This window comes from Miscanthus floridulus, chromosome 13 (genome assembly GCF_019320115.1).
Source record: "Miscanthus floridulus cultivar M001 chromosome 13, ASM1932011v1, whole genome shotgun sequence".
NCBI lineage: Eukaryota > Viridiplantae > Streptophyta > Magnoliopsida > Poales > Poaceae > Miscanthus > Miscanthus floridulus.
The window spans coordinates 36,585,930-36,602,730 of record NC_089592.1 but is presented as its reverse complement, the minus strand read 5'-3'; the positions used below and the strand labels follow the sequence as shown (position 1 = coordinate 36,602,730).

Sequence of the window (16,801 nt, the reverse complement as noted above, 5' to 3'; positions counted from 1 at the left end):
TGAGCAGCCCTTCTCCTAGCTCTAGGTCTCCTACCTCTTTCACCATTCTTGCACGCCCATTGTAAGAACTTTAGAAAATTCAAGCGAGGAACACGCACTTGATCATCTCTGAGACTGTACGTAGGGCTCTCACCTAAACCAGTATAAATCCTCATGTCATTTGGATGCTACCATTATCTTCCTAGAGTAGCGTGGCATTCCTATAAATTTACTAGTCCAGTTTACAAAACACCGACAGTATCCGTTTATGAATAGTAACTATTGGTTTGACGATAAGTACATCACTTTCATCCCCACTTGACACTAAGCATGCTGCTCTCATAGTCATGAAACTAGGACAATCCTTTATTATGTGACCTGCCTTGTCATATATAGCATGGATGTTGCCCCTTTATCTTGCCTTTCTTGTTCCCATGATTCTTAACTTTTCCTACCCACCTGAAATAGTCAAAGCTTGATCACCCGAGAATGAAGATTCTTGTGGCTTCTTCGAGGACTCTGCCTCGAAAAGATATGCAACTATCTTGTTGAAGTTCAAAGTAGTTTTCCACAAGAATATTCATCACTAACTTCTTCCACAATGATGGTGATGATGAAGCCAATATGACAACCTTATCATTCTCCTCAATTTTCTCATCCACAGTAACCAGCCACGCGATGAGCACTTTTGTTGTGTACTCCCTCTGTCCCAAAAAGAGGGTCATTTTAGCGCTCAAGCAATGTCCCGCAAAGAGTGTCGCTGGGAGAGTGGGAGCCTGTCTTAGTAGGTCCTACACCTATCCTGCCACAACTCAGCTAGCTAGTCTGTTGCTCTGCTTCACCACTCACCACTAGCCCATCCAACCAGCAGGCTTGGCCCTTGTTTAGTTCTCCAAAAGTGCACTATGCAAAAAAACGATTCCCTGTCACATCAAACTTGCGCTACATGTATGAAGTACTAAATGTAGACGAAATCAAAAACTAATTACACAGTTTGCTTTAATTTTGCGAGACGAATCTTTTGAGCCTAATTAGTCAATGTTTGGACAATAATTCACAAATACAAACAAAATGCTACTGTGGAGAATCATGCACTATGCAAAGTTTGCGGGTGCAAACTTTGCCGAACTAAACGCACCCTTGAAGGTGGAGTAGTAATGATTGTGTGTATAGCTACATAGGGGTATACATGTTATTTTCACCCTTCCTTGGTACTCCCACCAGAAGTCCAAACGTCTCTCTTTAAGGGACAGATGGAGTAGTTTGCTAACCACAATACCTTCTCCTATGGCCATCCATGCCATAGATTTGTACCCTCTTCGAGATCCACTTGCTCGCTAGTACTACGTGCTCGATCCCACCACGTTCTCCTTTGTTCCAACACCTCTACAACCATTAGATTTTGCAATGGTCTTTGTAGGCTTACACTTCATAGCAATTGAGATTTGAGTACCTGCCATTGACGAGATGACTTCCTTCTGATCAGGATATTTACCAAATCTCCCCATGGTTTGCGCCACGCTTAAGATTTCCTATCACTTGGCATCATCCATCTAAATATTTTTCATAATTACTTTCCTTCACAAGTAACTCGCATGACTCCATGCCTTAAAGTGATAAGCCACAACCTTGGAGTTTTAGTGACCTCACAGACATTAGATTCTTCTTCAAGCCCGGGATATACCGAACTCCCATCAGTGTGCAATTTGTTCCCTTATATGCATCTCCAATGTAACTGAGCCCACCTCAGTATTTGCATACTCCTTGCAATCGACTAAGTGAACAATTCCATTTGCCGGGTTTAGAGATCCTTCATCAAACATCTTCCTCACTGAACATTTATGGAAACAACTTCCTGAATCTAGTATCCACTTATGAATAGTACCTAGTTTATTGATGATAAAGTAGGTCACTTTCGTCCCCGCGATATGTAAAATTGACAGGAGAATGCAAATTCAAATATGGTAGAAAATTTAAAAATATTTCTTTGGGTGATTCATTTTAAACAAGCTCGCTCTAAAAATGCATTTTTAGTAGAGGTTGGCTAAAGCCTACCGACTCCATAAATGCATATCTAAGGATGGTTACAAGAAACTTGTTAATCCGTGACGGATTCTTGGTGACGGATTTACAAATCGTCACTGACAGACACAATTTGTGACGATAATTTATTTTTCGTCATGGTTGTGCACCAGTGGATATTCCTGGCCCGCTAACTCGTGACGGTTTTATCCGGATCATCACATTGTATGATTTGAAATTTGTCATACTCTAGTTAGCCTAAAACAATATAATAGGCCCGCCATCAATATTTAGTTTAAAGAAAAATAAAAAATGTGATTGCAAAGAGAATCAAACCCAAAAGACGATTTGTAAAACTATTTGAACAAATTAATTTTGTTACTTTGTTACATGTATATGATCCATGTGGCAAAACTAAAAATATTCTCCATATATATGGTGTGGATGGGAACAAAAAAATTCTATAGCATGTGGGGCTTGAACCCAGCACCTGTAGTAAAGTAGCAAAATTTCTTACCATTGGAGCTACCAGTTCTATTTTTCTAAATGTGCACTTAAGTATTTTTATTTATTTACTGGCCCAGCATTCAAGTCGACGTTGCCCATTCACTCGAGTTGCCCAGCATCCAGTTGGCGTGGCCCATTATTGCATTTATTTCGTGCTAAAATTGAGAAAAGAGGTCATTATTTCGTGCTAAAATTGAGAAAAGAGGTACAGTTATGACTTAAAATAATATATTTTTCCATCCACCATCACCAAAACTGGTTCTCTAGGACATATGAGACCCAATATAAAAATTTGGTACCGTTTCGGATCATTTCTGGGGAAGCCCAAGTTCAACCCTCAATACGGTGTTCCGCCGCGCAGAAATTCATTTAAAGTGTAGAAAATAGCAAAACATCTCCAGAAAATCTGAAATTTAGCGTTTCCTCACTCCGTGGCTTGCATGAGCTTGAGAAAAAGTATGAGGGACATTACGAGATCAAAATGCACAAGTCATGTGAAGACCTACGAGTTGCGGTCAGGGCTTGTCAAAAATGACGCAGGCACTTTGTGAAGCATGTACATTACCCATAGTCCAAATAGGTTCATTTTTTTGCATGCATGCATGCCCAAATCATGGCCCTACATGGAATCTTAGATTTATCTGATCAATTTCGACCACTATTGCATTTATTTTGTGCTAAACTTGAGAAAAGAGGTCGAGTTATGACTTAAAAATAACATATTTTGCCATCCACCATCACCAAAACTGGTTCCCTAGGACATATGAGACCCAATATAAAAATCTGGTACCGTTTCAGATCATTTCTGGGAAGCCTCAGTTCAACCTTCAATTACGGCGTTCCGGCGCGCAGAAATTCATTTAAAGTGTAGAAAATAGCAAAACATGTCCGAAAAATTTGAAACTTAGCGTTTCCTCGTCGTGTGGCATGCACAAGCTTGAGAAAAAGTTTGAGGGACATACGAGATCAAAATGCACAGGTCATGTGGAGACCTAGGAGTTCCGGTCAGGGCTGGTCAAAATGACGCAGACACTTTGTGAACCATGTACATTACCCATTGTCCAAATAGGTTGATTTTTTTTTTGCATGCATGCATACCCAAATCATGGCCCCATGCTGAATCTTAGATTTATCTGATCAATTTCGACCATAATTGCATTTATTTTGTGCTAAAATTGAGAAAAGAGGTCAAGTTATGACTTGAAAATCATATATTTTCTATCTACCATCACCAAAACTGGTTCTCTAGGATATATGAGACCCAGTATAAAAGTTTGGTACCGTTTCAGATCGTCTCTGAGGAAGCCTCAGTTCAACCTTCAAATATGGCATTCTGCCACACAGAAATTCATTTAAATTATAGAAAATAGCAAAACACCTCCGAAAAATCTGAAACTTAGGGTTCCCTCGTCCTGTGGCATGCACAAGCTTGAGAAAAAGTTTGAGGCGCATACGAGTCGAAATGCACGAGGTGTGGAGATCTGGGAGTTGTAGTCAGGTCCTTCAAAATGGCCATCTACTTTGTAAATCAGGCGATTTTTAGCCTAGGTCCATAGATTTTACAATAGTGGCACCTACTCGTTAGGAACCATCAGTGTTAAAATAGGCACCACTAGAGAAATCGTCGTTGTACTAGTGAAGACATCCAAAAATAGGCATGTGTCTTAGTTTACAATAAAAAGATGTATTCTATTGCATTTCGTTGATTTGATGCATGTGAGGAATAGCTAGATGGATGTTTGATCAAGGGGGTCATTCCAAATCACGCTTAATCTTCTCCATAGATCATAACACTTATAAGGAAGCATTGGCTTGCAAAACTTTTGTGCTAAATAAATCATTGTCGTTCCGTATGTGATATATTTAAAAAATATCTCATAAATAAAGATTATGATTTTAGTTTGGAATTATTCCAATCTTTAATAAATAGTTTGGAATTATTCAAAGAAAATATTTGTTATCAAAATTAAATTAACAAATTATAATTTATAAACATGTCAATTGTATCATTCTCTCGGCCGGCCCATCTTCAGCCCACTATCAGTGTCTACATAACAGAGGGTGGGAAACCCTAGCCCCATTCTCTCGGTGCCTACCGTCGCCGCCGCCGCAGTCACCCTTTTTGTTCTCACCGCCCACCTCTCCCTCCCTCCATTCCTCACCACCCTAGCCACTCCTTCAACATCTGATGGCACCAACATGGAGATTGAGGGCGGCGTGGTCGAGTTGCCTAGCGTGCGCAAAGGCTGAGGCGGCTAGGCAGATCTCGCCTCCCTCTCCCTCACGGACGGTGCTGGAGGGCAGATCTCGTCTCCTCCCCCCTCACCGACGGCGCCCAGGACGGATCTCGCATCCCTCTACCTCACCGACGGCGTTAGGGGCTGATCCCACCTCCCTCTCCCTCAACAACGGCGTCGAAGGCGGATCCCACCTCCCTCTCCCTCACCGACGGTGTCGAGAGCGAATCTTGCCTCCATCTCCCGCACCGACCATGGTCAGGGCGGATCTCGCCTCCTCCCTCTACCTCACTGATGGCGTCGAGGGTACCGCAGGGAGGCACGCGAGCACGCGCGCTGTTCACAGGAGGCACTACTGCGAAGGCCTAAAGCAGCATGGGCACGCGGAGGCTGAGGCTGAGGCCAACATGGCCTAAGGCGATGCTGATGATTTCAATTGTCTGCTCGGCAGCGACGAGCTTGGCAACGAAGTGCAGAGGGCTCAGCAGTGGGCAACGGAGGGCTGCTCCAGGCTGTTTGTCTGAGCTTTTTGTGGCTTTACTTTCTTTAACAGTACTGTGACAGCGCCCTTTGCGTTTTTCCTTTTTGGTGTGCAGATGGTTGCAGTGAAGCAGCTCGGTCAAGATGAGAGCCTGCTGGTGTAAGATTACATGCCGTTCGGAAGCCTGCAAAGCCATTTGCTTAGTAATTTATTCTTCCACTTCCTGTTGTTCTTGTTTAGTGTAGTAGCTAATTGGTGCACTGCAGTGTACTTTTGGAGTCGATGAATGTCAAGAGCCTATCCATTTTCTTTTTTTGCAGATTACAGACGTCAATGCCTGCCTTTTTTCCCCTTTGATTTATGATGATAGTTATCTGCTTTTGATTCCTTGTTATGCATTAGATAGATACTTGCTCTAGTGTTTAAGGCGAAATGGGCTCTAGTGTTTAAGGCGAAATGACAGACAGATCTTGACAACCTGACCCCTTTTCTTGTCTGATGATACCTATGTATTTCTCATTAGTTTCAAAATTTAATAAGTTTGTGTTTCTATGCTATAGTAAACATTACAGAACTTGTCTTTGATACATTGTGTAAAAAAACCCACTAACTGGAGATAGGCATGTATATCTCATCTCTATACTGTTATCTGTACACATGAGATTTTTCTGATTGAATTGGTCTCACATTATATAGTCTGATGGCATGTAATAATGGAATTTTGTTGGAGTTCACTTAGCCACAGGTACTGTTTACTGTTTACTGTTTCTCTTATTACAGTTCAGAATAAGTTGCTGTAAAATATATAGAGTAGAGCTGATGGGTAATGGTGTCTTGTGAGAGTGGGTCTTTGATGTCTTGGATACATTTGTAACTATATGTACGTGTGTACTTTGTGATGACTTGGCTTTTGGCAGTGAATGTTACATGTACCATGATAGTCTAAGTATGTTTTCTAGTGATCTGCTTACTAAAATCTTTATGAGACATGTTCCTACCTCTTATTTCTAACTTGCGTGTGCAGGTACAGATTTGATAAAGTCTAGCTTTTTGTTTGACTTTGGTGTGCGTTTGAATAGTAATGGACCTAGGATGTGAGACTTCGGTTGTATTTAAGATGTGCATCTTTTGCCGCTGCTACTGGTTGCATTTTGTCGCTGCTGGTGCTTGCATTTTTGTTGTTGCTGCTGCTGCTGCATGCATGCATTTTGCCGTTGCGGCATGGATTAAGATGTTGGAGTTGTATGTATTTTTAGAATCTCTATTTGTTGTAAAGTGAAAGGTTGAATGGAATGTTAGATGGAAACTTATGTAATCTGACATTGGATGAAAATTTATGTGATATGTTAGATGGAAATATAAGATTATTTATTTGATGTGCTGCTACAATTATTATCTGTAGCACCCAATTTTAAAAATAAAATCAGATACACACTATATGTGAGCCCAGAAAGTAAAATCTCACATATCTCTACAAATAGAGGTAATATCAATAGACAATGCTTAATATATAACATACTTAGTATAAAGGATATAACTTTAGACAGCAAACAATAGAAAGACAACTCTGATCTTAGGGTGAAGACTCTAATTTCACAGGGACAACTGACTTGATCACAAGCTTAACTTCTTTAAACTCTTGTAATCTGGTACCTATTCAGATTTTTTATTCAAATAATTAAAAAGTAAAACAAGTGTAAATACCTGTCGTACTCAACAAATATAACATGGGGTTTATGAGGCTCAAAAGGCTGACACTGGTTTAACTGTGATTAGCTTTTAATGAGTCATGATTTTAAGCAGTTGAGTAGCATCAAATTTATCATAAGCCCGTATAAACACATGGTCAGGTAAACATGAATAATAAATAGCAAAAATAATAATCATAAGTGAGCATCAGTATCATTAGTGTTCATCATCTATTCTGTAAGGGTTTCAAGGTCGCTCGTAATCATGAGCACGGCTGTTATAACAGTTTTAAATTCTACAGAGGTTGTACACTTTCACTGTGAGTCGTGATTTATCCTTTCGCCCGAAGTGATCAGCCTCTTGACCCACTACCAAGGAAGGTCGACAGAGTTCACTATAAAGCCTTTCAAAGGTCCGTCTAACAAGTTAGGGCCGCTAGGACTTACTTGGCAAGCAGATATAGGAACCCCTTTCGAATGGCACAATTCCTTCACGGCTATACACATAAAGGTAGAGGTTGTCCTATACCCGACTCGGCAAGCCCTTTTTGCGCCATAAAGTTAACCACTAACCAGTTAGAAAAGGTCCTCATACTTGACTAAAGCCAGAGCCATATGATCCTCACAGTTGTACTGTAAGTTCCGGATGATCACTTACAGATAAGTCCTTAGGAAGAGGAATCTAGAGCACCATAATAACAACCCAATGCGAAAAGCACTCTAATCGGAGGTATAACGAAAAAATTATGAATTAAACAAGATTTTCTTTAATAAAATAATAAATTAAATCTAACTTTGAATTTCAAAAGTTGAAAACATGTTTAATAGTAGGATGAACACGTAGACTACGCAATTACGAATCTAACGCAACTTGAACGGATCAAATCGGAGTTAAAACAAAGATTTTATGGCCTAAATAAAACTAGTGATAGAACTGTAAATAGATGAAAACGTATTTTGGATCTAACCCAAGAAACTACATTTTCAAAAGAAGAAAACATATTTTGAATATAACAGAGAGAATCTACGCTTTCTGAAAGAGAAAACGTATTCTACAGCCAACCGACGGAAACTATGCTTTCTGGAAGAGAAAACATATTCTAGGAATACGCTTTGGACCGCGGGTTTGAATCTACAAACGTGCGGGGGTTCTTTTGCAAAACTACCAGCCAAAATGGTACCGGTGAAAATCGGCCGTTGGATCAATGATGGACGACTGAGAATAGACCAGAGAGAGAGAGGACCGATGGCGAGCTGGCGGCGACGCCATGGCCGGAGACGGGAAGCTCGCCGGCGCAACTGGATACCGGCCTATGGGTCACGACAGCACGAAGCGAGGGCACCAAAAGACAGAGAAAGCGATGGATGGAATGGACGGAGGCGGCGCGTGGCTCGGGATGGCGGAAGACGGACGACGGCGCTAGGGCTTCACAGCGGCGCTGCGACTCGGCAAGGTAGCGGCTTTGGTGAGACTTGATGGAGAGGAGGCGCGGTGCGGGGAGTCGATATTTAAGACCAGGGAGACATGGGATGCACGCACACGGGCGGAGTCAGGGCGGCGCGAGGTCTGGGAGGAGTTCGGTGGGGACACGTGAGGAAGGCGACGTGTCTGACAGAGCGGGCCCACCTATCAGTGAATCAAGGCGCGGGAGAGAGGGCGCAGGCAACGTGGCTACGCGGGCTTTCGGATGCTACGGCTAGGATGGTGCGCGCGGTGGGCCGCAGGGAAAGAAAGGGATGAAGTGGGCTGGTGGCTTGCTAGCACAGGCCACGGGAGAGTGAGGGTAGCTGCTGGGCCACTGCGGGAGGAAGAAAGCTGGGCCGAGAGAGAGCTGGATTGGGCCCGCAGGATAGAGGTGAGGGAATGGGCCACGGGGAAGGGAGCAGGCCGAGCTGGGCTCCTCTAGGGAATTTGCAAGTAATTGTTTTGTAGTTCAATAGGGTGCAAGACGTGAATTGGACGAAAGCGACATGATGATCCCACGATCAACACCATAAGCAAGACCCTAGAAGCATAAGAGAAGACCCAAGATATCAAGCATAGTCCAAGCATGAAGATAAGAACCAAGCCGGACGCAAGATCACGGAGAAACGAGCTCAGCAGAGGTGACCGGACGCGGCCCTTATAGGGACCAGACGCGTTCGATCAGTTGCTCAGCAATAGCAGGTGTCAGCAGCTATGACCGGACGCTGAGCGAAGCAGTGACCGGACGCACCGATGACACTGTTCTTCGTCATGGTAATGTTTTCAGCGTGACCGGACGCAGCAGCACTAGATGACCGGATGCACAAAGTACAGCGGCCGATTGAGTCCAGAGAGGTTCTAGAGCAGCACCAGCGCGACCGGACGCGTCTGATCGAGTGAGACCGGACTTGGCCCAGAGTCCGATCAACGCGAGCTCTCTAACGGTCGAGACGACCGGACACGTCCGGTCAGGACAACAGCAACGTTCGGTTAGTAGCAGAAAGCTAGGTTTCACCCCCCATGGCTACTTTCTCGGTGGGGCTTATAAATAGACCCCCCAACCGGCCATTTGAGATGTGGAGAGCTAAGGAAACATGCCAAGGGTGTTGATACATCATTTTAGTGATCTCCACTTGCATAGTGTTTAGTGATTCATTAGGTGATTAGCGTATGTGCTTTTGCGAAGTGCTTAGGTTGATTAGACCACCGCTTATGCGCTTGCTCTAGGTTTAGGCCTAGTGTTTAGTGAGGTTTGCATACCTCTTACCACTCGGTGCTTGCGCGCACCATTGTTGTACATCGGAGGGGCTTATAGTCTTGTGAGATCACACCAACCGCGTTTGTGGTGTGGCCGCCACCGTATACCAGAGGGAACAAGGCCCGTGGTGTTTTGGCCGGAAGATTGATAGTGAAGACGGCGGGGAGCAGTCCAAGAGAGCCTTGCCGGAAGGCACAACAGAGACCCACTTGCGCGTGGGGAAGGCCCGGGGCTATCCACGGAGTTACCCGATCGGGAGCTTGGCCCTTGCGAGGGATTTCTTGCGAGGGGAGGGACGAGGACTAGGGGGAAGCTTGCGCGCTTCTCGATACCTCGGTAAAAATAACAGAGTCGTCGACGGAAGTTTGCATATCTCTACCTTACTCTTTAGCTTCCGCATTTACATTGCAATCTTGATTTGTACTTTACTTTTCTATCTTAGTGATAGGCTAGTTGATAGGTGTGGAACCTAGGTTGTATAACTTCGTTTTGCGGTAGAGATAGCAACACACTCGTAAAATCGTAGTTGCACATTTAGATTACTTTCTTGTATAAATTTTGACTAGGTAGAGAAAGATGCCATAGTTTAGAGTTAGAGCTTAAAGTTGTCTAATTCACCTCCCTTTTAGGCGTCACAGTCCCTTATAGTGTATATGGGCGTATGTGCTATAGCAGTGGGCTAAAAAGTGTGCTAAAAATTAATGACGAAATTGGGCTTCAAAATTGCTGAAATTGGGCTGCCAAGATGGCTAAAATAGAGCTGCGAAAATGGCTAAAATTAGGCCAAAAATTGGCCCATCTTAAATTTTGGCTTGTTAATAAATAGGTTGAGATAGTGTCCACGTCATCATCCACATAAGCATCCATAATGACGTGGTGGTTCATCTGTGTCGTTTATTTTTCGTCACAGGAAATGGACTTGCGCTGGGCTAACTAGGCCTCGGGCTCTACCGTGATGATTTAAGATCATCACCGATTCTGTTAATCGATCTGTGATGATTTTCAACAAAACATCACGATCTAAAATCATCACAGATGCTGCTTGGTGATGTTTTTTTCTGATCCGTGACGAAAAATTTTCATCATGGATTAACAGGATTCCTGTAGTGTTACTTAAACAAACTATGCCTGGAAATGCATTTCCAGGGGCAATTGTATCACTACTGGAAACAGAGACTTTGCCGAGTGCAAAATTCTTTGCCGAGTGTAAAAAATCGGGCACTCGGCAAAGACCATGGTACTTGGTAAAGATTTTTTTTAAAAAAAATTTAAACTTTGCCGAGTGCAGGGAAGAGAGCACTCGGCAAAGAAATTTTAAAAAAAAATTAAAAAATATTTGCCGAGTGTCAACCAGAGGGCACTCGGCAAAGAAATTTAAAAAAAAATAAAAAAAATCTTTGCCGAGTGCTCTGACCATGCCACTCGGCAAAGAATTTTTTTTAAAAAAAATTAAACTTTGCCGAGTGCGGGGAAGAGAGCACTCGGCAAAGAAATTTAAAAAAAATTTCAAACTTTGCCGAGTGCCAGCCAGAGGGCACTCGGCAAAGAAATTTTGTAAAAAAAATAAAAAAATTTTTGCCGAGTGCCTCAAGGCTTGGCACTCGGCAAAGAAATTTAAAAAAAATAAAAAATCTTTGCCGAGTGCCTGAAGGGTCGGCACTCGGCAAAGAATTTTTTTTAAAAAAAAATAAAAAATCTTTGCCGAGTGCCTGCCGGGTTGGCACTCGGCAAAGAATTTTTTTTAAAAAAAATAAAAATTCTTTGCTGAGTGCCTGCAGGGTTGGCACTCGGCAAAGTGACCGTCAACGAAACCGGCGCCGTGACGGTCGCTTTTCTTTGCCGAGTGTCACCGGGGCACTCGGCAAAGCCTTTGCCGAGTGCCCGATAAAAGACACTCGGTAAAGAGGGCTTTGCCGATCAATTTTTTGCCGTGTGTTCTTTGCCGAGTGCCGCACTCGGCAAAGGCTTTGCCGAGTGCAATTTGGCCTTTGCTGAGTGCCTCAGGCACTCGACAAAGAACCTGAATCCAGTTGTGTATTAAGCCAACTATACCTGAAAATCATTTGAAAAGGTTGTTGTAAGCCCGGTTCTACAAAGGCCACATATTTACAATCGATGGCACAGTATTGCTTTCAAAAACTCCCTCCCCCCTGAAGCCACTTTTGACCGTCTCTAGAAGTCGTTTCCACGTAGTGTACAAGGATTATTCCCATAGAAACCAATAAGCAAAAACGTTGAGGTGGGTACAAACGGTATGATGGGAAGCAAATTGAGGAAAACATGTGCTTTATAGTATAGAAGATAGATTTATTGTTATTGCATGTTTGCATTTCGCTCCTAATATCTTTAGGATAATCCGTACTCTTCGGAGATATTGATATGTTTGAAACCCCATGAAGGCGCATGCCTTAGTTTGTAGTTGTATTGCACGTAACCTATTTTGCTCACGATAACACAGCTACTAGCTTATTGTAGATCATGTTCTTTCTACCTCTTCTTAACCTTCATCTTGAGCCCGTTCTTTATTTGTAGAATACACGACAGCTTGGGCTGGATGCTCTGCCCTTCCAACAGCTCCAAATCGAAGTTCCATATGACGGTGGCAACAATTGTCTTCATCTGCGTGATTGCTATGTCCTTGCCAAGGCACATCCTCGGCCCTGAGTTAAAAGCCATGAATTTGTGAGATGGCACATACCGCAGCTTACCGCCATCTTCAGAGAGCCACCTCTCGGGCCTGTACTCATGGCAATCCTTCCCCCACAAGGCTTCCATCCTGCCCATGGAATAGATGGAGATCAGGATGGTTTCGCCAGAGCACAACCGGTGCCCGCTTGGAAGAACATCATCGGCAACCACCACCTTGCGCTCGAACGGGCCTGGCGGGTACAGCCTCAGAGACTCGAACAAGGCTGCCTGAAGGTAGACTAGATCTTTAGTCTCCTCCGACTCAAAGAACACCATTTTGCCTGCGGCAGCAGAGGCCTTGAGAGATGCGAGGTGAGCCAATTCCTCTCGGATACCGGAGACGACGCGGGGATTCTTGGCGAGGTTGTAGAAAACCCACGGCAGTGTTGTGCCAACAGTGTCCCGGCCAGCGATCATGTAGTTGATGAGTATCCTACTCAGCAGGGCCTTGTCGCTGCTGTATGCCGGGTCACCAGAAAGAATGTCCACGGCGGCCAGCTCGTCACGATCGGAGCACCTGGCTCTCGTCTTCTCCATCATCTCCGTGATGAACCCATGCAGCAGTGTGTGCGCCACGGCCAGCTTCCTCTCCGGGCCAAGGTTCAGCTGTCTCATCACCTTCCAGCAGGAGGCCGGCACAGTGTGCCGCAAAAGGCCGACCTCCATGACCGTGTCCATGGCGGCCGCGACATGCATCGATGGCATGTCGGCAGATAGGCAACCAGGGTCCACTCCGAAGATCGGAGTGGCAGTGAGGTCGAATATGAGCCTCGTCATCAGGTCCTGCATGTCGAACGGGGTCCTGGCACTCTCCATGCGGGTTAAGAACGGGAGCAGGCCATCCACCACCTTGTCCCGGCAGCAACGGGACATCAGCTCAAGTACCCGTGGGTTGCTCAGGACCCTCTGGAACATCCCCCGCTGCTGGAGGCAGGCCTCGCCGTCGACGGTGAGGATGCTGCCGCTCACGATGTCGAAGATCTCGGCGAGCTCCTCGCCCTTGGGGTAGTTCGCATGGTTGGAGGTGAAGATATGCCGGACATTTGCCGGGTCAGCGGTAATGAAGAACCGCATGCCACTTCCTAGTGGCCCTTGTGCCTTGAAGTTGCAGCCGGAGGCGGCAAGGACGACTGTGAGTTCGTCGTGTAGGTTGTGGAGCCATGAAATGAGGCCCGGCAGAACGCCAACTACAGGCCAGTCTATGGGGCGCAACGAGCCATTCCTTGATCTCCACAACCTAAGATACAACGATACGACAAGTGTGGAGATGATGAGTAGCTGTAGCGAGAATGGAAACGCCATTGTTCGTAATGGCACGACTGTCTATGCTAGCTTGTTGGGCATATCGACAGGGTAGGGTGGATTCATTTTATAGGGAAGCTTTTCCGGCACATTTCAACAGAATTTTTTAATTTGAAAAAATATAAATGAAAAGCAGATATGGTGCTGGTGGTTGGTCACATTACATGCATACATTAACGACTGAAAACACACTGTTCAATCTGTCCACCCTTTAACAAGGTTACTGATGTCTTCCTCTACATTAATTGGTCAGTATAATCCGTATATATAGTAACTAACTAAAATATCAGTTTAGATAACCGTGTTTCTGACTTGAACGTTAATTTGGAAAACTATTGGAGCCGTAAACACAATGAAAATGTTCAACCTTCAGCAATGTTTCCAATAATTCAAGTTGTTTCTACAAAATAGAACTATTAAATATTTGAAAGTTAGAAACAAAAAACTGACCCAGCCCCAATTATAAATTTATAATCAGAAGGAGAAAACTATATTTCTGATGTGTTAATTATTGTACGCTGCAGGAAAGACTAATTAGCAGTATTGTTTTTTTCATAAAGGAAGTATTATTAATTTCAAGCTCATTATGTTGAGTTGATACAAAGATCTTGAAACACTCCCGTCATTTGTATAACTAGGCTACACACGGTCTTACAAAAAGACTCAAAAAAATTCAGACACGAATAACACTCAATCTATAGACACGATTGCCACTGCCATTCATTGGGTAAAAACTTTGGCTACCCACGCCAATAGTTTATCGAGATGCCACTGCAACTAAATCATACAATGTGACTTCTGTAGGATGGTCTATATACAAAGCCAATGTATAACTGAGAAAATAACTTGCAATGGTGAATAATTCTGTTTATTTTCAAAGAATCATATCATCCTTGCATAAGCATACTGACCAACAGGCCTGCATAACCAAAGCGTTAGCTTCACTAGTAGTAGTAGTAGCAGCACATTATACGAATTTAACATTTTTACTTCTTTACTAAGATCTCATAGCCAAGTTTCAAACTATATAGTTGACACATTATGACTGTTGCGATAAGCCCGAAGCCTCCTGAATAACCGACCATGTCCCAAACATGCATATTTGACACATTATGCCATTGTGATAAGCCTGAACCCTGAAGCCTCTTGAATAACAGACTAGACAACACGAGAAAAAACGTTGACATGCAAGCCTAATTCATGAGAAAAAACGTTGATATATATTTGCAAACCCCCCACATGTTCAATTGTACCGCCGATTCTGAATAGAAAAATGATCTGCGGACAACCGACATGCATGGTCGGAGGCCAAAAGCCTAATTCACTGACAAGCCGCGACCATTCTTCGCTACACATTAAAAAAATTATAAATCTATACGCTAGCCCATGCAAGCATCCATCCTAGCTATTAATTCTTTCATGGGCTAGATCGTGATATATACGCACTTATTTATGGCATCTATATTTTCATGTATTTTGTTTACAAAAAAAATGTGTAAGGTTTGGCGCTAGTGGTTGGCTAGCCATACACATATAGCAATAGCAATGCATCGTCAACTCCATTATCTCCGTATGACCATATTCATGTCGACAATCTATATACAGTAGGGCAAATAGAACGGCTACTACAATAAGTATTTATAGGTGCGGCTTATGATGGTTTATAGAGGCGGCTCGGCCAGCCGATCCTATCATACCGTCTCTACAAATCATGTATTTATTGGGGCGGTTCCAGACCGCCTCTACAAATCGATTTGTAGGGGCGGCTGGTGTATAATACCTGTTTGTAGGGGCGGTTCATACATTTTTCTGCAAAAAAAATCAAATTCAAATTCAAATTCGTATGGGGATATTTATAGGGGAGAGTATATTCAGTAGCCAGCTACAAAATAAGTTATTCTGTAGCCACCTCCATTTACGATAATTTTATATACTAATTTACGATAATGTTAATACATATTTACGATAGTTGGGTTACTATAACATATGGGGATATTTACCATAACGTTATAGTAAATCACTTAGTAAGGAGTTACTATAATATCGTAAATTAACATAGTAATTATCGTAACTCAAAGTGGCTACAGAATAAGTTATTTTGTAGCCAGCTACATGGTAGTAGTTATATATATATATATATATATATATATATATATATATATATATATATATATATATATATATATATATATATATATATATAATTCAAATCTGACCGCAAGCACAAGAGCACAAGGTGTTGGTACTGGGGATTTTTACCTAAGTGAACATTACAGGTATGTATACAAACATATAAACTAATGAGGATTGTCGATATGCATACGTCTTGAGAATCGATATGAAGTAACTAGGCTCATGCACACTAGACAGCTCATGCACACCTGCAAAAATATAATTAACTGATTAACTTTACTTGTTAGTAAAGTTAATTCATAAGAATATATACAATCCATCATTAAATAGACATAATTCACAAGTCTAATTCGTATGACTGCTTTCATATGATTTCAACTGCTCCATTAACAAGAACTCTACTAAATCATATGAAAACAAAAGAGACTAGGCCATTAAGTATGTGAGAGTCTGACTGAAACTAACCTTATAGCCTTAACATGATTCAATTGGCACATGCCCTCATATCAGTAGAAAATCCAATCCCCTCGACGAGATGATCTCTTGCAAAGAGAAGAGATGAAAAAAATGGTGTGTATTCAACTAATGTAGTAATAGAAGTTTAGTTATCTCTTACAGAAAATTAGAACAATATCCAAATATATAGAAACACTGTTGCTCTAGGGACTTAAGGAAATACAAGGGGATTAAATAGTCCCTTAATGTTGTCTGACCAAGACATGTAAACTGGTTTTGGGTTGTAATATGTCTGTTGCCATAGCCCACAACAACTGACCTTAGCTATGATGTACTATATAAATAGAATGCAATATACACCTAAGCTGTAGCTTTCAGCTGTACCTAAACAATCAACCCAGTAAGGCCCCGTTTGGAATGGAGGATCCTCAAAGGAATTTCAAAGGAACTAGATTCCTATGGTTTGATGACGTCACTGCCGTTTGGATCACAGGAAGAGAGCTTGCCGTTCCTATGGAAAGGGTAGCATTCCTCCACAAAACACAGGAAGCAAAACATTCACTCCAACTTGAAGTTTTCGCGAAA

The 16,801-nt window shown here is 42.7% G+C and overlaps 1 protein-coding gene across 1 annotated transcript; it reads right to left on the bottom strand.

The window, feature by feature from the left end:
• Window positions 1–11,959: 11,959 nt before the first annotated feature.
• Window positions 11,960–13,641, bottom strand: LOC136501924 (noroxomaritidine synthase 1-like). The gene has a single exon (XM_066497439.1). The coding sequence runs from the start codon at window positions 13,625–13,627 to the stop codon at window positions 12,125–12,127; it is 1,503 nt and encodes a 500-aa protein (XP_066353536.1). The 5' UTR covers window positions 13,628–13,641; the 3' UTR covers window positions 11,960–12,124.
• Window positions 13,642–16,801: the final 3,160 nt, after the last annotated feature.